Source organism: Heterocephalus glaber, unplaced genomic scaffold, assembly GCF_053883595.1.
Source record: "Heterocephalus glaber isolate CG9 unplaced genomic scaffold, H.glaber_assembly_v1.0 deba00001593, whole genome shotgun sequence".
NCBI lineage: Eukaryota > Metazoa > Chordata > Mammalia > Rodentia > Bathyergidae > Heterocephalus > Heterocephalus glaber.
The window spans coordinates 7658745-7682685 of record NW_028258368.1 but is presented as its reverse complement, the minus strand read 5'-3'; the positions used below and the strand labels follow the sequence as shown (position 1 = coordinate 7682685).

The 23941-nt window shown below is 40.2% G+C and overlaps 1 protein-coding gene across 2 annotated transcripts in view; it reads left to right on the top strand.

The window, feature by feature from the left end:
• Sash1 (SAM and SH3 domain containing 1) overlaps positions 1 to 23941 on the top strand; it is a 316706-nt gene that overhangs the window by 53628 nt on the left and 239137 nt on the right. Inside the window, exon 1 of one of the 2 annotated variants that reach the window (XM_021238002.2) lies at positions 22001 to 22356. The exons of the other annotated variant lie outside the window; for it this stretch is intronic. Within the exon in view, the coding sequence (XP_021093661.2) occupies positions 22336 to 22356 (21 nt within the window). The 5' untranslated portion in view covers positions 22001 to 22335. Of the gene's footprint in view, positions 1 to 22000; positions 22357 to 23941 lie in introns of those variants that run through there. 2 annotated transcript variants of the gene reach the window in all.

Here is a 23941-nt window from a genome sequence, read left to right as displayed (position 1 = left end):
GGAGGCTATTTTCCTTTAGGGCTTGAAATATGTCACTCCAAGCTCTTCTTCCCTTGAGGGTTTGTATTGAGAAGTCTGCTGTGATTCTGATGGGCTTTCCTTTGTACGTGATTTGTTTCTTTTCTCTCACTGCTTGTAGAATTTTGTTCTTCTGTTGGGTTTCTGGAATCTTAACAATTATATGTCTATGTGTAGATTTTTATTGATCAAGGCTAGTTGGAGTCCTATATGCCTCACTTATCTGTATGTTAAGTTCTTTTCCCCTGCCTGGGAAGTTTTCTGCCATCACTTCTGTGAACAGTTTTTTATGTCATCTGCACTCTCTCCTGTTTCTTCATTGACTCCGATCAGTCTTATGTTATTCTTCTTTGCATCGTCTAGCAGCTGCTGGATTGATTTCTTGCGGTCCCTTACTATTTTAAAGAAATTTTTCTTTTCCCGATCACTAATTGCAATCTTATCTTCTATATCTGAAATTCTGTTCTCACACTGGCTCATTCTGCTGCATAAACTTTCAATGGAGTTTTTAATCTCCTAGAAATCTGTTTGCATCTGCTTTGTGGATTCCATTTGTTTCCTGTGTTGGGATTCCATCATGTTCCTCAGCTCCTCTATTTTCTTTATCTGTGTCCTCTCTAGATTTATTGATCATGTCTTGCACTGTGGTCACAATCTCTGCTGTTATCTGAGAAATTATTTCTGATTTCATTTTTTCCAGATCCTCTTTTGTTGCCAGTTCAGGGAGTCCAGGTGGTTGAGTATCAGATTGTTCCATCTCATTTCCCTTTGGGGTTGCTTTAGGTGATCTGTGAATCTGGTTTTGAGACTTGTTCAAGTGTCTTCTCATTTCAGCAGGGGCAGCGAGGGGGCATGTGTGCTGCTGGTGCCCATGCAGCTCTACTCCTCGGGACTGGGGGTGTTGGTATGGCAGCCTGGAAAGTTCACCTCTCCTGCACTGGGGGCAGCTCTGTGCCTCTGTCTTGGGGGCAGTGGTACAGCAGCCCAGAAAGTTTATCTTCTTTGCACTGGGGACAGCTCTGCTCCTCAGTGCTGGGGTGGTGGTATGGCGGCCTGGAAGGTTCACCCTGTGGTGCTTTCTTATGGTAGCTCTGAAGTCATTTTCTCTCTCCTCTCTCTCTCCTCTCTCTCTCTCTCTCTCTCTCTCTCTCTCTCTCTCTCTCTCTCTCTCTCTCTCTCTCTCTCTCTCTCTCTCTTCTATTTGCCTGGCTCAGTTGCACCCACCCAGGTTTTCTTCATCAGAACTTTGACTTTTGATAACACATCTGCCTTGCTGAGCTTTCAAACAGCTCTTGAACTCAGTTTTTAGAAGTTTCAGTTCATAGTTGGCTGGCTCCAAGGTAGGGTGGCATGGCAGAGGGAAATCTTGGAGTAGAAGACAAGCAGCAGCAGCAGCAGCAACAGCAAAAAGCAAAAAGTGACAAGCAACACCTATCCATGCATGTGTGTGCTCATATCCCCCTCTCTCTCCCTCTCCTCCCCTTTTCCTCTCTCTCTTCCTTTCTCATTTTCATCCTCCCTCCCTAGGTTACTCAGATATCCCTGAGAGTTGACAAGACAGTGAAATCAGAAGCAAGAGCTAACAGGATATGTATAGCTATAGATAAGTAGATATCTTTTCATTATTATTTCCCTTATCATCATTCAATTCATGCATTTTCCTTTGGATGTACTTCTTTAAAACAAACAGCAGTCTTTCCTGGATGTTGAAAATGACCTATGATAGCATCAATACTAATAATTTGTGCTTTTTCTCACATTTTTCAATAAAGGTGTTAGTTCTTCATCACTAGCTTTTAGTCCAAAATACAAAAGGATTTTCATTCCTCCTAAATATTTGCAAATCTGATAGACATTGAGAAATAAAATTCTATAGTAAAAAAGAAAATATTATAAGGAAATGATCATTTTATTGCAGCCATGGTCAGGTTTGTAACATATCTGATATGTTTATAAAATAACAGATAAAAGCTCTTTAGCCTCCAAAGTATTATGAATACTTTTCTAATGAAAAAATAAATTTTCTCAAAAACAAAATGATTTATAAATTTAAGTAAAAGTTTGCACTACCCCATGTTTATTAGTCCCCAAAGAATATCACACTTTTTATTCTATTACACATTGAATAAATATTTTGGAGTCCTTCCTGTATATCTATCCTAAGTCCTGTCCTAAAAGTCTGGAATGTAGATGGCCCTTGCTCTCAAGAAGTTGACAGTCTACTGGGGAGACAAATTATTAGTTCCAACATAATACTACTGAAAATAGGGGAAAAGGCCAAGGAGTATATGTCCCTGGAGACAGAATGTTTACTGAATTTTTCATCATTCTCAGTCTAGTTTCTCAGACTCAGAAACTTTTGCATAGATTGTCTCTCAGAAGTGGACTCACATTGGCCAAATGAAAGGTTTTCTGTTTTTCATTTTGTAGTACTAAGGATTGAACCCAGGGCCTTAAGCATGTTAGGCAAGTGCTCCTTGACTGAGCTACATCCCTAGACCTTGGCTAAATAATTTTGAATAATTAATAGTAAAGCCAAAGGCCAATTTATTAATTTGTACAGAGAAGTAGATTCTGCCTAAGAATTATGACTGTTAAGTCTGATGGCCAGCATACCATAAGCAGCCAAACAAGAGCTAAATTATAGTCATAAGATTTCTTGGTGAGCATGAAATAGAAGAAATTAATGTCTGATGAAAGATCATGAGAAATGTAATGATTCCAGATGGAAGGCATGATGCTCTAGTGAGACAGGTCCCAGCCGTGGGCAAGCACACTTTCTGCAATGGGCTTGGAGTGCCTGCACGGGCATAGCCAAGGCTGGGATTATACTAGCTGGTATCACAGGTATGACCATCCTAGGGGTCTCTAATCTGGGTTTGGGGGGAACTAAAGTTGATGCAATTTTGTGGGACCTCAAAATGGAACAATAAACTTTATGAATAAAAAGCAGTTATGAAAGTAAATATTTATTTGAGTTTCCCATGTAAGCAGAGGCCCATTAATTTCATAGAAAATCTACCTCTGCAATGCAATTATTAAACTTGGAAATAGTCTCATTCTAGTTAATAAAATAGTGTCACCGTGGAAACTCCTAGATCTCCCCAGATTCCAACAGTAGAAGAATTAAAGCCTACAGCTATAGTATTTGTGATCAAAGTGACTGGCTAATAGGTCTCTCTTTTTAAGGTGCTCTGATAAGAGACATGAAGTACTGATTTTGCCACTTAATGCTTAGAGTTAATTATGCATTTTGAGTTATTGACAGAAACTTCGGGGTAACCCCTAAATAGTAACAATATGCTTTTTTAAATCCTCTGAACTGCCAAATAATGGGCCAAATAATGGAGCTAAGAAGCCTTCATCTCTTATGCAATACTCCCTTCTAGATCATTCCCAACAAGAGCCCCTAAGGAAGAAGCCCAGTGACGGGAGCAACCAGCAACAGTCACAGCACAACCTCCTGCAAGACTAGAATGGGGCATTTTCCTGTTTGTTTCTTTGCTTGTTTGTTTGTTTGTTCGATACCGGGGATCAAACTTGGGTCCTTGAGCTTGCGCAGCAGGTGGCGAAACCACTGAGCTAAATCCCTGGCTCTGTTTGTTTGTTTTAATGCAAGAGCCAGTACTAAGCTTTCCCCAGGGAAAAGTTGAGACATATTATTAAAAGAAGAATGAACCCTTCATGAACAATAACCAGCAAATGCATCCTGAAAAATTGGGGAACATAAAATTTCAAATTCATGCCATAAGTGTACCAATCCTCCAATCTATTTCATCCAGATATAGGTACATTTGGAGCAGGAAAATATTGTATCCTTGTTTGGAGCTTTCTGTTTTGTTTTTAAGAAGGAGTTTCTATATTTGACTATAGAATATTGTTTCCCACAAATTCATCATCAGATTAATGTAGTTTTTCACTTTGGAACACTTGCAACATTTTCAATTTCAAGTAAAAAAAAAAAACAGTTCAGAAAACCAGTCACTTTCCCCACGAGTGTCAGGAGATTGGTTTGGCACTAAAGCAGCTCCACATAATTCATAGCGGTGGTTCCCAAAGGAGAAAATGTACAAAGGACACTAGAGAAAATCTGGTTCTTGTCGAAGCTGTGAAGTATTGATAGAACTATCTTCTGACAGTCAGGGACAACCGCTAGGGACGTTCAAAGCAAGCAAGACTACACTGTCTTCTGCTGCATCCTGTCATTTTAAACTAATTTGTATAAGATCTATAATTAGGACTCAGTGTTTCACATAATGAAAAATCATGCTATATGGTCCATAAATATTTACCAATTGACTTAGTACAGACCTGGCTCACAGTAATGGTTTGATGAATGATTAATGACAAAATGACTGAAGGAATGATTAAATAAGAAAGCCACCAAAATAACTTTCTCCTTCTCAAGGCTCACAGACAGAAAAAATAAATTTACATTTTTTTACTGATTGCCTAGCAGAAAGAATACAGGTCCTGGGGCAGTAGATGTTAACTCTACTAAATATGGCTGGCAGTATGGCTTCCATGGAAGAGAAGCAGCTTATTGGAATGAATTCTTAGTGCAAAGACTGCAGACATGAGTGCATGTGTCCATGTGTGTGGGTTTGTGTGTGCATGTGTGTATAGATACACACATGTGAGGTGATGGAGTGACCTAAAAGAATTTGTGAATACCATTTCAGAGTTACGAAGGTCTCATGTGTGATCTCCAGCTAGTAGTTCAAGGCCCCTAGGGGGCATCAAGGTATGGTGGGAAAAGTACAGACTTAGGATCCAAACAGGGGCACCAAACTGGGGCTTACCAGCCATTTGACCTTGACCAAGTTACCTTACATGCCTGAGCTTCAGTTAACTCATCCTTAAAGCAATGATAGTAGTATTTTCCTCTCCAGGTTGTTACAGAGAAACAAGTAATGACAGGTAACACTAACTGTGTGCCAGGTACTGTTCTAAGGACTTTATACATTATCTCATTTTAACCTCACAAGAGATGTATGAGACAAGAACTTCTCTTTGCAAATGAGAGAAACTGAGGTAGCCAGCTATGACATAATTGCCCAAGGTATATAGAATAGTGTCTATGCACAGCAGATTCTCAATAAATAATGATGAGCATTACTTATTATTACAGTCCTAAGTGCTTTATTTTCATTATCTCATTTGATCGTCAGAACAAATATATGTACTTTCTTTTTTTTTTTTTTTGGTACTGGGGTTCAAACTAGGGACCTTGCGCTTGCCAGGCAGGTGGCGGAACCACTGAGCTAAATCCCTGGCCCAAATATTTGTGCTTTCAATGGTGTCTGTTATATAGCAGGCATTTGCTGAATCTTTCTTTAATGAATGAGCGCATCTTTACTGTGCAGAAGAATTAAATGAGGCTTAGAAAATTACCTTGCCCAGTTGCACAGCCAGAATAGGAACCCACAAATAAATTCCTTTACCTTGCCAGTCATTCATTCATCTCCCAGGAATCAGAGAGAAGAAGGACTTGGTTGGAGGGTTTGGAACACACAAAATGCCCGGGCACATGAAAATCATCTCAAGCAGCTAAGACAGAACACTTTTAGGGTTATTCCAAAACTGTGGAATCAGACAGCTTTCTTTTTTCTTGCTCTGTCTTTTTCATCTCCCTCTTGATATCTTCCCTAGCCCCTAAATTTTTTTCTCTGCCTCCTCTGATTTCTAATTTTGGCTAACAGAGAGAAAAATATTAGAAATTATGCTCTGAACTATCCATCATTTAGCTAAGACTTCTTAAGGGTTCTTAAGTAATCAGCCATTTGAGGTTTAGGATTGTATTTGAGGGAAGAGGTCTGTAATGAGACAAGTGAAGAAGTATGCTATCCATTTTAATATAATTTTCACATGCTGCAAATAACAGGATCCAAAAAACCTCAGTCTTTAAAGAAAACTGGCTTTGAAAAAAGAATGAAATGTTTCTCAACATATTATACATTGGCCAGTAATTGAATATGCATATTGAATTAAGTACCTTTATTTGAACCATTTCTGTATTATTAAGTGGACAAAATATCTGAAAACTATTTCTTTAATTTAGAATTCGAACTTTAATGGGTGTTTGTTACCAGCTTGGTGGATCAATTGTTAAATTCTATCATTCTTAATGTTGCAGGACATTGATGTAATTAAGCTTAGATAAAAGCTAAAATTAAAAAGAGAGAGAGAAAGAATAGCCCGTTACCAAATATTAAACAGCTTTGGTAACTTCATGCCAGTCTGTGAAGGACATCCGTGCCTTGTCACAACAAGGAATTGTTCACAATGTGTGCCTAGCATATAGATTGCATCCTTTCCTTGAAACAATAAAAGAGTCTTGCTTAGTACCATAGGAAATAAATAGGGAGGCAAAATTTAAAGGGAATTTTAAAAGACCAACCAGTAGGCCTCTATAATAATTGCTTGTCACCATAACACCAAGTAGCTCATCCTTTTAAGGACTCATTATGTGGCTTGGGCGTTATGTTCTATGGATGGAAAGAAAATGCAGTAATTCACAGAAATGTAATGACAGGATTTCACTGGTTTACTTAATAGTATTGACTAGACAGGAGAATTATGGCTTCCAAGCAAAGAGTGATTCTTATATTTGGAATTGTTTTGCTGCCTTTTTGCCCAATCAGAATTTTTTTTCTTCCTAAAACTGTCAATACCCTTGAAAAATATCAAAGAGATAACTGCTAGTTTTTTTATCTGACTGTAAGAGTAAACAATTTCCACATTCTTGCCCAATTACTTGCTTAGTGAAACCTCCACTGTTGCTAGGAGGAATTCAGGAAGAGATGCTATGCTTTAGTGCCCCTTGCTGGTCAACCCGAAGAAAATCAGAGCAGAACACTTGCCAGATCCCAGGTTTCCATAATTGGAGTGGCACGTTCTATTTCTATGGGAAGGAAGCCAAGCTGATTTAACCTACACATCTGTAGCTAGTATTAAGAATCATTACAAGGATGAGATGGGCCTTTGTTAAGAGTAACTACCTCCATAAAGGATGAGATGGTGCATTTGGAAAGACACATATCCTCTAAGAGAGGAAAAAGTGGAATATGAAGAAAATTTACATGTTAAGTCTTAGCCTAACTTCTGAATAATTCCTGGTAAATACTTGCCTATGAAAGCACCCTGTTGATGTAACCTACTCTCCCTAGACCTAGAGTATGATTTTGCTTGGTTAAGCCTTCAAAAATGTGTCTTTAGCCATAAGGGAAACAAAAGATACAAAAAAAAAATCCTCAGTGGGATTCTCAAAGTCCAAAAAAATACAAAAACTTCTTTCAACAAAGGAAGAAGTATATCACCAATAGTGTATTAGATAATTAACAATTACATTGTAACCTATACCAAGTAAATTTTGGTGAAATTTTTGCTCTTTGTCGCTTCTTTTAGGCTGTGGCTTTGTCACTTTCTTGTTACTGAGAAATACCCAACATCCACAATTTAAAGGAGAGGTTTATTTTAGCTCATGCTTCAGACCATGGTTGGCTGGTTCCAAGGCAGGATGGCATAACACAGAGATCTGGCAGAGGAATAGCTGCTTACCTCATGGCAGATGGGAAGCAGAAAGTCAAAGGAGAAGTCTAGAAGGGAGATATAACCTTTTGGGTCATACACGCAGTGATCAGCCTCTTCTAATCAGGCTCCACTTCCTAACCAGAAGTCAGCTATAATGACCCTATAATCCAATCACTTTCCAAAATTCCCATCTATGATCACATGAGGCTTTAAGGAGACATCTAGATATAAACTATAATAGTCTGTGACTAATTTAAAACAGGTTTATCTTCCTCTTCTTACAAGGACATTAGTCCTATAGGGTTAGGGTCCCATCCTTAGGACATTTCTTAACAGTATTTACATCCATAAAACCCTATTTCCAAATACAGTCACATTGCTATTTAGGTTTTTAAAATATTAATCAGGAGGGCATAATTCAGTCTATAATATCCACTTATCTGAAATGTTGAAAAGAGGCAAATTTATAAAGATGAAAAATAGATTAGTGGTCACCAGGCTTGGGAAGATGGGCAAATTGACAGTGACAATCAAGGGACATAGAGGTTTCTTTTTGAGTGATAAAAATGTCCTGAGGTTGATTGTGAAAATCGTTGCACATCTCTGTGATCATACTAGAAGTCACTAAATTGTACATTTTTAAACAAGTAAATTGTATGCTATGTGAATTATACATGAATAAAGCTGGTACAAAATATAAAAGAGATGTCACTGGTAGTCTTTAAAAGATACCAAGATTCTTCTCGTGAATGTGGAGTTCAGAGCCATGACCTTATACACAGAGGCTTTCTGGACAGAAGGGCAGGTATCAGATCAAGGCACTGCTTAGGCCTTCACTGGCTGCAGCCTTATCTTGCATCTGAGTCACAAAGGGCCAGCCTGGAGCTCCTAAAACTCCTGTCCAAGGTCAGCATTCATCTTTAGCAACAGAAGAATGACGTCCAAGACTGGAGACAAGACAGTTGCTGAGGACATGATACTAACTTCCCTCCTACATTCTTTAGAATTAGAATGGTAGACATTAATGAGCATGTAGTTTTTGCATACTTTTTTCTCATAAGCTCTGGATTTTCAAAGCATAAGTCAACCAAACTGCAATTATTAAGCACATATGCTGCATTATCACCATTGGTGTATTTATTAATCTGCTCCACAGGACTTCAAGAACCTGAAAGAGAGGAACTATACTTTATATCTGCATTTCCAGCCCTTGCCCACTGTCAGGCATATAGGAAAGGCTCCACAGATGCTAGTTAAATAAATAAATAAATGAGTACTTGACTTTTTTATGTTTAACTTGTTAGAAGGCACAGAACTTCTTGCTTATTCAACACTGAACTACATTCAGAACTAGCAAAATACGAGTCCTAACTAAAGCATTTATTTCTTCCAGAGTTGGCATAGTAATGATGACAGCTTAACATTTATTGCACAATTCTAATTAGACTCCACACTATCCAATTTACATTCATTATTTCATGTATCCCTTGCAATAAACCTAAATGAGTATTTTTATTACCCCCATTGTATAGATGTGGAAATTGAGGCCCACAGACATTAAGTGACTTGTGCAGAGTCACAGAGATAATAGCAGTGGAGCCATCATTCAAATCTTGGGAACTAGAAGCCTGCACTCTGACCACCTATATCATCATGACTTCTCAATATTCTATTTGCCAGTGTACCCTTGTCAGAAAGAAATGGGAAAAGAAGGCATAGTTATGGCTCCATATATGACTTTCAAGTCCTGTCTCAAGGTTTCTTGGCTTTCAAGGTTAGCAAATAAATCCCTGCCTGGGTTCAAAATCACACATAGCTTCTTCGAACTTCTGCTCCATCATCCTGAGCTTTCTTTACTCCATAAGCCAAACTTACTGCCAAGCAGTCCTTTACACTGAGTAGGAGTCCATGAAAAGACCCACAGAAAGACTAGATGGGCTTCTTCCCCTTGGCCATAAACTCAGTCCCAAATCAACCCAAACCAAAAGGCTTTTCAGGTTGCTTTCACTCTCCACTGCCTCTGTTTCCACAGTCTCCATGTTGTCCTCTTCATTCCCCTTTCGACTGCGCCTCACAGAGTTCTGCACAAAGGGAACCCTCAGTATGAGTTCTATACTTACCTTGATGGAACATTCTGACATTTCAGGATGCCAAGATTGGCTGGAGGTGTTTCAAAAAGGCATGCATCACATGTCCTCTAAGTGGTTATAAGGGATTCAGCAGCTTTCATGTTGACCTCAACAAACAAAACCAAGTGTTTGCTCATTTTATGGTTTCTATGTCCCAAAGCAAACAGCGTGGTATTTTTCTACTTTTTTTTCACATCCATTACCTCATCCGTGTATGCTATGACTGGACAGCACTCAAAGATCCTTGTCTATGAGAGGCCAGGGGTAGAGGGTGAGATGTTCCTGCTCAAAGTAGGAGCACCTGCTGATTGGAGAGCCTGGAGCCATTGTAAGACCAGTGCCTCCTACTGGAAAAGTTAAACTGGGTCCAAAGCTCCTATTCATACTCAGAGCAGCCAGGGTATCTAGGACTAAGGCAAAATTCTACAAAAAAACTTAGGATAGATGTGTCCCACCTATGGCACGCAGGCTAGATATGCCTGCATTATACTAAAAATATAGAAGAAATAAAAGAAATTTTGTTATTTATACACATGAACTATATTGTATGCTTTACCTGTGGCCCAAGAGAGTTCCTCCCAGCTCAGTGCAGCCTAGGCAAGCCAGTTGTGTGCAACCTGCAGGTCAAATTGGGGTTCGTAATGTTGTGGTACCGTCCTCAAACACACTGTCCTTCCAATGAACTGCAAGGGCAGAGAACAACAAAATCCAGACATCACTCTTGAATTCTTCTTTCAAAGCAGGGCAAAATGCCCCTTGGTCCCCTACCATCCTCACCAATACACTCTGGTAGGTGAGGGTCCATAGATGACACAAGGTCTCTCCCCTGGCTGCACAGCAGTTGCCTATTTTGCTATCTATCTCTGTAAGCCCCATAAAGGTGGGGTTAGATCTGCCTGGCTTCTCACTGAACCACCAGAACCCAGCAAACACCTAACTTCATACCTTTCCACTCATTACTACAACAGTGGATCATGAGGCCAGTAGGGAAAAAGAAATGCCTGGAAAGATATGGCTGAGGGCCAGGAGTGGTGGTTCACACCTATAATCCCGGCAACTCTGGAGGCTGGAGTAGGAGAAGACAAGGTTGAGGCCAGCCTGGGCAACGTAGTGATTTATCAAGACTGTGTCTCAAGAGCTGACTACACTGTCATGAAGAATACCTTGGATCCCCTTCCACTAAGAATAAGCCAAGGCTTAGCTCCTGGGGGTGGAGTAGGTCCCTTTGGTAGGATATCTTTTTTAAAGTCTAAGACAATTTTTACCATTTCAATATCTTTTCAAAGCACAGCACAGCATGGCTTTTTTTCATTTGTTTGTTTATCTATGTATTTATTTATTTATTGTTTTGAGATAGGATCTTGCTAAGTTGCCTAGGCTGGCCTCAAACTTGTAATTCTCCTGCCTCTCAAGTAGCTGGGATTACAGGAATGTGGCACCACACTCACTAAGCTTGGCTTTTAAAATTATTTTTCCTGATTTTAACTGCAGTACAAAATACCCTGTCTTCTAGCTTAAGTATAGTATGCAAATATTTTTGAAATATGGAATATGGTACTAAAAGAACAGTAATCAGAGGATACCGATTTTATAATGCTCCTTTCAATTTTCCTGAAATTTGTAAAGCCTGATTCTTCTATTAGGAAGTATTTGTTGAAAAGGATTTCTAGGGGCCGGGGATTTAGCTCAGTGGTTTTGCTGCCTAATGTGCAAGGGCAAGGACCTGAGTTCGATCCCTAGTACCAAAAAAAAAAAAAAAAAAGAAAAGGATTTCTATTTTAAATAGAAATTATTTTTAAGTGCCACTTAAATTACCTATCATGTTGTAATTGCCCCCCCAAATCATATAATATAGTTTATACATTTGATATATAAATATAATAAAAGCTATTTTCTTATTTGCCTTATTTTGAATCTGTACAGTATTTGACAGAACTCCTTTGAAAGCTTTTTATTTACTAAGGTACTGTCCAAATTTTCTGTCACTAAGATGATGATCAGAAAGATCTCCACTTGATATTTGACAGAAGACAGTCCAGGCCAAATCTTTAGATGAAGTCAACCCTCCCACCCCTGTATTTCATCCAAATGCAGATTCCTATTGGAGAAACAGGCGCCCCACCACCCAACCCCCTCTACACACACATCTTCTGAAGTCAGTACACAGTACGTAGGTCTGACATTTTTCTATTATCATTTGTTGGGACTTTGATGTGCTTGTGTTCCTTCTACTTATAAAATGAGCCTCTCTGCCAAGGGGAAAGAAGAAGTGATCAGAATATTTCATGACCCAAATGGAAATGCAAACAGGGCAACGTATAACAGGCAGAAGCAGAACCTATCTGGAGAGCTAAGCCTGAGAGGAAAAGGGATGGCATGCATCTCACAGCCTCAGCAAAGGCTTTCTAGATACAGGTGATGGAAGCAAACTGACTGTCAAGAGATTTACTTCATAATGACGCTAGCCATATAGAATAGCCACAGTGCCCCCAGGGCCAGTGGCTGCTGGCCCAAATCTTCAGGGCTCTCAGGCAGGCTGCAAGAATGACAGCCCTGTGCTCCCCAGCAACAATCTCATTCCTATGGGAGGAGGAGGACAGACAACAGGGTTAATGCCACCAGCTATGCCTTCATGCTGCCACTACCAACCTGTCAGTCAAAGAAGGGATAGAAAAGCAGTGGGAATAGAGGGAAATCAGGCGTGATGGGCGGGGGGTGGAGGGGGGCAGAAGGAAGTGGAAGAGAACCTTCATTTATCTTCAGGATCTTTCTGTCATCTTTGGTTAACAGAAGAGAGGAATACAACAAGAAATACAACGGAAGGACTGAGTGACACACTATGTCCTAACTGTGTCTTTTGTACATTTTCCCTAAGTTTGATGTACTCAGATGCCCAGGAAAACATCATTCACTTATCCAAGTTCACACACAAATCACACACACACACACACAAAACACCACATGTATGCACATACATTTACCAGTGTCTTACTTGCGTCTGTTCATCTCTATGCTTAAAACTGAAATGGCAGGGGGGAGGCTGCATTGTGGCCAGTGAGCTGAGTGAGAGACAGATGTTCTGGGACAGCAAGGCAATGTCATTCTCAAAGTCACAATCAATTCTAAATGCTCCCTCGCACTGAGAAGAACCCATATTTCCCCCTACCCACCATTCCCTCTCTGACAAGTAACTCTGCATTGAGGCCACATACAGGTATAGCAATGTGCCACCCTGGGCTCTGGGTGCATTTCAAGCTGTTGCTCGGCACCCAGATCTCCACCAGGGTGTGGCAGTGCCAAGGTAAACCACTAGGCTACCAGCAGCTCCTGCAGCTGCCAGCTTTAAAGAAAATTGGGTTTCAAGTCAGAATCGAACCAAGAGACTAAGGGAATACAGAAAGTTCAATGAATAGAGATTTCAAGCTTAGGAAAAAGGAGATGCCAGGGTGGTAGATTCAGGAAATATCCAAATGCCATGATGTTAGGACTGGATCCTCTGGGAGCAACAATTCAGAAGTTGCTGGGAGAGAAGACCAGAAACAGCAGAAAGCACTGGAGGGCACCTAGAGGCAGACTGCTTGGCAGGGCCAGCCTTAACCCTCCAAGGCACCTGGCTCCAGATAGGTGCCCCAGAAATGCCTGATGAGTCAACAAATAAATGTGCAATGATGTGGCTTTCACAGAAAAAGCAGAAGGTGGCAGGAGGAGTTTCATGGCCTTACCGCAGCCAGTGCCTGCCTTTTGGGAGCCTGGCCTGCATGCATTCTTCAGCGTGTTTTCACAACTCTTGTCCTGGGAAAACAGAAGGCAGCGCTCGGGTTCACTGAGCTAGAACAGCATTTCAGTACGAGCAGACCTGGGCCCACTGAAAGAGTTATGCCCTTGGCAGGAACCCCACCCCAAGTTCAGACAGCAAGCACATCTGTGCCTCGTTGATAGTGTAATTACCCACATTAGAGTCTGAGCCAGAAACACCTGTGCATGGCCCAGAATGTCAGCCCAGGGCAACCATTCTGATGGAAGTGATATTAACAGCTCTTATTCAAACTGATCCCTGCAGTGGTGGCCGGTAGTGCAGCTACAGTGAGGCATCTGCATTTCCAGTACAAGTCTATATTTCAGGAGTCTAAAACTCATTCATAGAAACATGCTCAACACTGGACTGAAACCTGTGGAGGAAACTATCATGGGGTAAAGACAATTTAGCTTTGAGAGCTTGGAAAGTATTTCAATTATCCATTCCATGTGCACATTTCCAGCTCTGTGTTATACGAGGACTTACTGCTTTCCTGCCCTTGTCTAGATGATGGAAATAAACTGCCTGAGGATGGAGGATTCATTTCTGAGTTGGCTCATGGGAAATATGATGTCTTAACTTTTACATGTATGGAGGATGCCAAGACTTCTATCATCCAGGGAAGTAAGGCTTGAATGACCACTGTGCATTCTAAGTGTGTACCTTTGTGCTTTGCTCACTGCTGTCTGTCCAAAATGAGGAAGCAAAGAATTCCAGTGCCCACCTGGAGCTTAGGAGGTTACCAACAGCTGGATCTTGCTCATTTTCAACACAGCACCTTTCTCTGATGAAAGGGAGACCAGAAGGCATGCATTTCACTGACAGTGGCTTGAAAAGACTCTGTTATCTTTTATTTTGACACACATGCACACACAGAGAGTGTTATGAAATGCATTCCTATCCTCAGCTAGGCAGGTAAATGTTTAATGGTCTCTAAATCTATTACATTGCCTCAATTTTGAATGTTGAATAACTGTTGTCTGTACAAAAATATGAAGAAGTAGGTCCATAAAAGATTGCTTTAAAAGTAAAAGCAGATTTTATAATTTCTGCTTTTTCTAATAAGTATTGCTTGGGAAGAGGAAGCTCATTATTGTCTTCAGTATCTGTTGATCCTTTCTGCACACACCACAGGAAGTACATTAAGGCACAAATCAAGGCATGCTGCTTCTCTTTTTAAAATTCTTCAGTCTCACACACACACACACACACACACTCACGCACGCACTTCAATGGCTTCTCGCTGGATTTCAAGGAAAATCCACACTCCTTACCATTGCGCAGGTGGCCTACTGCCAGGCCCTCTCTGCTGTGTGCTCCATATCCCAATTATACGGCAGTACCTCGTTCACTAACTTAATTTGTTCCATGGTTCTGGAAAAGATGGCCATGTTTGTGTTCATGCAGAAAGATGGCCATGGTTGTATTAGTCATTCCATGCAGAGTTAGCAAGCAAAAACAAAATTATGCCAAACATTTCGATTTGTGAACTGCAGTGTTCTCAAAAGCACTCACGAACTGAGGTACCACTGTATTTGACTTTTTGTAGTTTCTCAACTACAGCAAGCATTTTTCTTACCTCAGAGATTTTCCATTTATGAACCTCTTTGCCTATAATTCTTTTCTTCCCACATTCAGAATGGCTGGAAAGTGGGCTTCTTTTTCTTCCTCCAGCTTAAATGTCACCTTCCCTGGCTGACCCATCTGAAGTGAGTCCCTTTACCAGTCTCCATCTCAACACCCCGTTAATAATTTCTTTTCTTAAGTTTATCACTTTAATATGCAAATTGTTGTTGCTTTATTTTGTAAGTTTATTATAATACACTGGATTTTTTTCAAACACAGTAAAATTGAGTAGCAGATACAGATTCCCCATAGCCCTCTTTTCACAAATGCATGGCTAATAACTAATCTGTTTTTGTATTTGTCCTTTGTTTGCGCATATAAAAAGGATGCTTCATGAAGGCAGGGAATCTGTCATGGTTGTATTCCCCATCTCTAGCACATAGCAAGTGTCCATGAATATTTGTTGAATAAGTCAAGATTCATAAGATGATGTATTATAAGCTTAAGCTTTGTAGTAAGTATTCTCTTTGTAGCATACATAAAAGTATAATTTTCCTCCTCGGTGTTAATATAATCTCTATTTTCCAGAAAGGAACTAAATTCCCCATACCAAATGGCAGTCTTACAAATTGGAGGGGTAAGGAATTCTGTTCTTTTGCATCTTTTCCCTTCTTACCATCAATAATGGCACCAAATTTCTATGGAACATTTTTATAACTAGCCAAGGTGCTCCTCATATCTTTTGAAGTTCTAGAACCCAAAATTTTACTTGATTGACTTGGAGCTCTGAATACTGACAAAACAAAAAGTAAATTCTTTATTTTAGAAATCTTAGAAAAAGATATGGTATCGATTAATATCCCAAGTGTTACTGATTCTATCAGAACATTAATCCTTCCCTTGAACGTGTCTGGCCCATGACCCCATAGCTAATAAAAACCAAATGGGACTCAGGACAGAGCCTTCTGGTGCCAGAACTAGGACTTCATTCAGTGCACTGTGGCTATCTCTCAGAAGGCAAGATTACTTAAAAAGTAATAGCCTATGATTCTCCAATTAAACTGGTCAAATGCTTGACACTCATGCTTCTGGATGACTGGTTCTAGAAGTTTCTTAAAAGATACAATTCTAGTATTAGAAATGGTAATAGAATTCAGAGAAGCTATAGTCACTAATATTAGCTTACTGTGAAATACTTACCAAATTCTTTTCTCTCTTCCAATTGCTAAAATTTGGTTGGCTGAAAGGCAAATAAAGAAAGGTTTAAATAAAATAGAAGAGCAAGTTGCCTACTTGATAAGCCCTAGCTTCCTCAACTTCTGTAAAAATATAAATACAACCTAGTCACAGAATCCTTGAGACAAGTAAGATAATGCATGCAGAGCACTTAACACAAGGTGTATAAAAGGCTTGATGTTAGCTGTGACTATTGTTGGTATTATTGTTATTAATAGAAATTCAGATGTAAGAGAAGCTCCAGGGAGACAAGAGTTGGGATTTTTTTTTATTATTTATTTTTTATTATTGTTTGGTTGGTTGGTTAGTTCGTTGGTTGGGTTTGGTTTGGTTTTTTTGTTTTGTTTTATTTTGTGCTTTCTATTTCTTTCTTTGAAGAGAGATTGAGATGCTGAAGAGCAAAGAAGCAGTAGAGGCACATAGGGAGGTATTCAGTTGAGTTCAAGAATTCTACTTAAGGGCCAGTGATTTAGCTCAGTGGTTCCGCCACCTACTTTGCAAGTGCAAAGTCCCAAGTTCGATCCCTGGTACCAAAAAAAAAGAATTCTATTTAAATTAGGACCTTCATCCAGCCTCTTGGCTGTTCTGAGGTTACACTGTTTATTATGTAATGTTGTGTTAGCCAGCTTTCCATTACTGTGACAAAATACCTGAGATAAACAACTAAAAGGGGTAAATGTTTATATTGCCACATAGTTTCAGAAGTTTCAGTCTATGGTTAGCTGGCTCTGTTCAGTCTATGGTCTTTTGGGCCTGTGCCAAGGCAGTACATAATAGTGGGAGCACATCCAGTGGAAAGCAACTCACCTCACGGTAGCCAGGAAACAGAGGGACAAAGGCATGTGTCCCAAAATACCCTTCAAGGGCACACCCTCAATTACCTACTTCCTCTAACAACCCCCATCTCCTAAAGTTTCTACCACCTCACAAAAGTGCCAATAACTGGTGACCAAGCCTTCGACATATGAGCTTTGGATGGACATTTAAGGTCCACAAAACTATCCAAAAAAGAAAGATAGCACCAACACTACCTGCTTCACCAGATTGTTAAGGATTCAAATGAGACATATGTGCATAAAAACACTTTGTATTCATTCATAGGAATGTTTGATATTGCTTTCCCACGTGCACAGTTAACTGGCTGTTGTTTCAATCAAGTCAGTGATTCGCAACCCTGGCGGCACATCAGAATCATCTGGAAGCTTTAAAAAAATCCAAATACCCAGCTTCCCAAATGTTCCCAATATTCAGCCAAGATTAAGAAGTGGGAAGTAAAGTGTTTTTTAAACTTCCCTGATGATAAGGAGCTCCTCAGAGCCACTATTCCTACTGAGTCACCCTTCCAGGAGAAAGGGACTAGGAGCTGGTTTGTTCCACAAGGACTCTTATCAGCAGGCAGCAGGAACAGTCTGTTAAATCAGAGCTCTATGGTTGGAATGGATATTGTTTAAAGTCTTCACACTTGAATCATCTCAAAATCACGTGAAACTTGGTAAATCCCTTTGGATTTACTTGGTAAAACGGAAGGCCAATATGTGTTAACCAACTATGTGAACAATAAACAATACAACTGTTAGCTGTTTCTCTTTGAGCAGGAATCAGCAGCAGACACTTTCTAGTTCAGGAAATCTTGACTGATGGGCAAAAAATTTCAACATTATGAAATGTTTCTGAATCGACCAACTTGGAATGCTAAGAAATGCACTGAAAGAAAAATTAGCTCATTTGAGTAGAAATGTTTGTGTGTTGTGACATAAAATAATACTCTGAGCCTTTGGGTGTACAATGGAAATTGACTTCTAGATGAAACAGACATAAATAAATCTTTATTTTTTCCTCCTCTAGAAGAATATATTGCACTTCTATGAAGCATCTGCTATTTACTCTGAGCTTTCATGAGAAAGTTAGACAGATCATGTTTAATGTAAATAATATGTAGACAAGCTACTAGGTCATAGAAAAGTGGTGTAAGAAAAAATAGTTCATCAGCTGCTGATATCCAAATTGCAAAACTCAGCTCAGCTCTCTGTGAAAGAGTAGGTATTTCCATTCCTCACCATGTTGAAGATAATCAAACTCTGCTGGAACCATTGATCAGTGAGTTCCTGAACATTCTAACATTGCCTTTGAAAAGTTGTCTTGTGGAATTCCTTTTCCACTGGAATCACATGCACCTGCCTGGCCTGCATAGTTAACCTTAAATTTTCCTCCTTCCAACTTACACTGTTCGACTCCTGCCCTACTTGTTCCCAGCTTTGAATCATAAATACTGTCAGTGTTTAATGACAACATTTACCTCTTTTTAAGAAGATAGATAATGAGGATTGGTTTTAATAAATTTAAAGGTTTAAATATTTGTGTTTCTTTCATAATGGCTTTGTACAAGTTACTCATTTCTAAACTTTGCCAGAAAAGGCATTTGGGAATTATGATGCTGGATCAAGTCTGAATTTTATTTTGGAAACTATAGCAACATGATCTGTGTAATAAGTACTTGGGTTAATACACATTCACCATTCCCATTCCTTAATATCGTTTTTTTTCAGCATGGGGAATGAAACTCAGGACCTCGTGTATGCTAGGCTGGTGCTCTACCACTGAGCTACATGCACAAGTTTCCTTTTATTTTTGTTATTTACTTTAACAGAGGAAATTCAATGTAGCCTACTTCTTTGTAGTCTGAATAACAACATGACAATGTTGTATTGGTTTGTATTTGGAGCCAACTCTTAATAAGAGAGTATGTTCTAGGTGCTTGGAGTCACATCCCCCATGGAAGTGCTGGGAGATAACAGAGCCAAGCCCTTACTGCCATGGTACCCTATGGACACCAGGTCTTGAACAAGAACAGAGTTTTGGGCCAGGCATGGTGGTGCATGCCTGTAATCCTAGTACTTGGGAGGCTGAGACAGGAGTTCAAGGCCAGCCTGGGCTGCATAAAGAGGTCTTATCTCAAAAAAAAGGAATTATGAGTGTTTTCAGGTGTGTGGCCTCCCCAATCCCTGCTTTTTTAAGTTTTTGTATTTTTTGTGTGTTTTACTGTGCTTTGTTGTTACTCCAGTGTTAGAGCATGTGTTTGGTGGGGGGAGGGGGAGACAGACAAATGTCAGAAAATTTTTTAAAACTAAAAACAAATCACTCCTAATGACTTTCCCCCACTGTCAGCCCATTCCCAGTGCCCCTTGCTTCCAGATCTCATGTTCTACAGCTCCACAGTGCCTTGATCTGTGTATGTGAGTCTCTGACATCTAGTAGGATGTGTGGGATAAGGGGCAATTAGGGTCCGAGGATGCCAGTCATATTAGTCTACTAGAGCTTCCAAAACCAAAAACCACAGTCTGGTGCATTACTCAACAGACATTTATTTTCTGACAGTTCTGCAGGCCGGAAGTCCAAAGGGAAAGCCTCAGTGGGGTTGGTTCATTCCCTCTGAGGACTGAGAAGGAAGTATCCATTGGCGGCTTCTCCTTGCTTGTCAGTTGCTGCCTTGCTGTTAGTGTGGCATTCCCTTTGTGTGTGCACCAAATTTGCCCTTCTTATAAGGATACCAGTCACCTTGAGACACACCCTGATGATCTCCTTGTAATTTAATTACATCTGTAATTATCCTATCTTCAACTAAAGTCACATTCAAAGGTATTGAGGTTCTGACTTGAACATGAATCTAGAATGAGGGAGCACAATTTGACACATAATGCTAGTATTATGCAGTGCTATTTTAAACTATGTGCATCTATTATGAAATCATAGCTATGAAATGAAAATAGATTTGTGGAAAGAAAACCCTAATGATGGCATTCTTTGAACATGACTGATACCTGAGCGCCTTCCTGGAGATGAGCAGGAATCTCCCACAACTGTGACAAAGATCATCTCCAGAGTGAGCTGTAGATCTTTCCCTGATCTACAGTCATGTCCCTGATAGGCACTGTACACTGGTGCCCCCTGGTTTTATGGGCTTGGTCTCTTTGCTTCAGAGACTTAAATTCAAAAACAAAGGCTCCATCCCATCAGGCAGAATTTCTCTTGGTTGTTAGCAGTGGAGGAGCAGATCATAATCTTCCTTGTGTAGATGAAGAAATAGTGAAGACCTGAGAAGACCTGAGCAGTATCTCAGTGCAATCTCGAGAACTGGAAATTGGGCCTCTTGCCTCATAAGCAAGGACTCTTTCACCCGACCACAGCCTTCCATCTGAGGGTCCCCTACCCTCTGCCATCCATCAAAATGACCCACTCTTGCTGACAATATCTGGCTTTTCTCAACCACTTTCATCCCATTAAAATTTTTATTAAGCTAATCTTAATTGGTTAATAAGCATATCCATAATGCCCCTGAAGAAGTTAGAATTCAGGAATTAAAGCTTGGGTCATTGTTTCCCCCAAATCCCATCAACCCATAGAAAACCTCTGGGTCTAATCTGTATAAGGTGTCAGGTTTCTTGACCTCCAGATTCAACTTTGCCTTCTTGGCCTTATGTGTAAGTATACGCTTGAAGGTAAGAGAAGCATTCCATATAAGTGATGACTTAAAAACAAGAAACCCTTTGCCCTAGCAGGTTTGGGTTAACACATCATCACTGACATTTGAGGCTTCAGTTTTAGATATTATCTGCCTAATTCAGCTTTTTTTAAAAAATTTATTTTTGTGTCTTGTTTTGTTCTGAGACAGAGTCTCACCATGTAGTTCAGGCTGGCCTTGAATTCACTATGTAGACCAGGCTGGCCTCAAACTCATAGCAAACCTCCTACCTTACCCTTCCAAGTGCTAGGATTACAAATGTCCACCACCATACCATACCTGGCTCTAATTTAGCTTCTTTACACATGAGCAAACTTGTCCAGGGCCACTCCTTTAAATAGAGATCTGGGATCAGGTCCCTTTCTGTCCCATCCAAACTCTTACTACCTTTACCATCTACTGAATGGTTATTTTGGCACATTCCTAGGTTTCAGAAAGTTTAATTAGCAGTTTAGTTGGTCTTTCTCCATAAAGGTAGAAGAAATGGTAACCCTAATGTTCTTTGGTGACTTGATGCTTTACATGTGGCTCTGTCATGTCACTTTTAACTATTAAAGACTAGATTGTGTTTTCTGAATATGCATTTTTAATGTGACTATTTGATTGTTCACTGATGTGACTCATACCTAAACTTATCTGAGGGAAATATCAGGTATATTTACATTTAATAGTGTAAAGGATTCTATAAACCTGTATTTTATTAAAAGGAAAGTTTTATTAACTTAAAAAATTTTTTTCCTTTGAATGTCTTCAAAATTCGTGTTTTTGTAATCTCTTTCTTTTCAGGGTTATTAAATTGAGTTAAATTATAGTAAACTCCAGCTAGGATTCTTTAGAGTTTAAAATCTGGTGGATGGGCCAACCCTCCTGAGTAGTCTCAGAACAGAGTGTGTGCCGAGATGCAGACAGTTCATGCCGTGTGAACGTTAATTCTAGAACATTAGACTTACTGTAGTAAATAGATTTCTGGATGTTTCTCTGTGGAAGTCTTGGAATAGTCCTGTCCTTCCGTTTCTTGAGCCAAGAAAACTCTGAACCAGAACAATTCAATTTCAATTTGTGGAAAAACTAAACTCAATGAGCCAAACACAGTGTGAAGGTAGCTTAGTGGGGGCCAGGAAGGAGTGGCATTTTTACTCCTGCTGAATGTGATGAAAATATCTGTATTTTTATTTAAATGTTCTGAGATATATTTACAAGCCGTGTTCCTGAGAGGTGTTGGCAAGCTCTGTTTTATAGTCTGGGACCCTAAAGAACGCAATTTGCTTTCGTGTCCCAGTCACTGTGATCTATGTGAAGGATTTGGAAGGACCCTAGGTGAGGCCTCAGGAAGCAGGGACTGCCTGGGGACTTGTCGTCCTGAAGGCGATTTGTTTTAAAGTTGATAATCTCTAGGGCTATCCGAGTGTCCCACATCTGCCCTGAATTGAAAACAGATTCCTTTAAGAGCCTTCCATCAGTGCTGCGGATTCATGAGTCAGAGAGGAAGTGGGAGCCGGCGTGAACGTATGGCCCGATAGACACAAGCAGCTCCCTGCATGGAGTACCAGGAGCCCAGGGTATGTAGCCTGTCCATTTTCTAGTTTTAAGATTGCTGTGTGTGTGTGTGTGTGTGTGTGTGTGTGTGTGTGTGTGTCTTTCTGATACTTAGGCTGGAATATTCAGAATGGGACTGGTGGGAACAATCAGGCTGCAGGACTTGTCAATACTACCAAGGAACTGATCAAAACTCTGAGAGACTGGGGAGCTTCTGCTTTCCAATTCTTCTGCAAAGTTTTGCCATTTTTGTGGCTTGTCATTTATTATATAAAATATATTTATATAATTATGCAGATGTTTATTTTCTTCCAAGACTCTAAAAAGGTTTTGTTAGCCAAGGAAAGTTTTTTACTGTTACAGAGCTTATCCACCCTCTGCTTATCTCTGAAATTTTTTAAAAGATTTCCACATATGCCAAGAATGAAGAATGTAACTGTACTTCATGTTACAAGCCCCGGAGGACTGGAGCATCAGATTAACTATGCAGCATCTGAGACTCTATGGAAGGAGTTTTCTTTTCGGCCTGCTGAACAACTTTGTGTCTGTCTTCTCTGTAGAAACAGTGTTTCATAGTGCCTAAAGTTCTTTGCCTTTTAAATTAAACAAGAGATTAGCTTTGTTCATGAAAGATGATTAAAGAAAGAGAAGAGTACAGGAGTCACAAGCAAGGGTCTGCAGCCCCAGCACCTGGACATGGGGATGCTGAGAATTCGCCCTGGCTCCATGGGCCTTTCCGGTTCCTTTTCTGTTCCAGACTGGGCTTTGGTGAGTGAAGACCTCTCAGGTCGGCTCCCAGAACTCTGTTTTGTCTCATAGACATCTCTGAGGAGCTGAGGATAGTGTCTGGAACAGCAGGGACCCCATAAGTACTAGTGGAGTGAAAGCTGAATGGTGGGAGGGAACTCCAGAAGAAATGTCAGTTTGGATCTGTTGAGCTAGTGAGCCTCAGCTTGGGTGAATTTCCACGCTCCATCTTGGTAAGGTGGAACTAGAAGTAAAGAATAGGGGTGCCAGGTAATTGAGAGAAAGGTACCCAAGTGCTATTTGGAGCAACTGTGTATAAAATGCATAGTGCTATGGTTATGGTTTTAACAAAGTAGAAATTCTTCGGCCTGAGTCTGGAGAGGCAGCAGTCAAACCCTGTGAGAGGGTCAGGAGCCTCAGGAAAGATGGGAGGGGAGAGAGTGAATGGACACACTGGCCCATTTCCCTCACTAGGGGCAGATGTGCTCATCCGAAGCTTTCTGACAGGACAAAGCCTGTGCTGTTCCATGTGCCTCCCCTGGACCTAGAAACAATAAGCTAAGAGCAGCCCAGTTGGCAGGTAACATTTTCAGTCCAAACGCCAAGAGACTGCTCCCTCTTGATGGGTTGCCCACAATTCTTGAAAGAGAGAAGCTTCTTTGGATGCCAAAATTTGACTGGAAACTATGTCATGGGACTATGCCCTCTTAATCCCAATGAGACAGAGGCTTTCTTTTAGAAAAAGAAGCAAACACATTCAGGTTTTTGTGCTAGAGGATGCAAAAAGATGTATTGATCAACTCAGCCAGAAAGGGGAATTTGCAAGCTTAGAAATATCATTCTTGTCCTACCTAAGTCAAG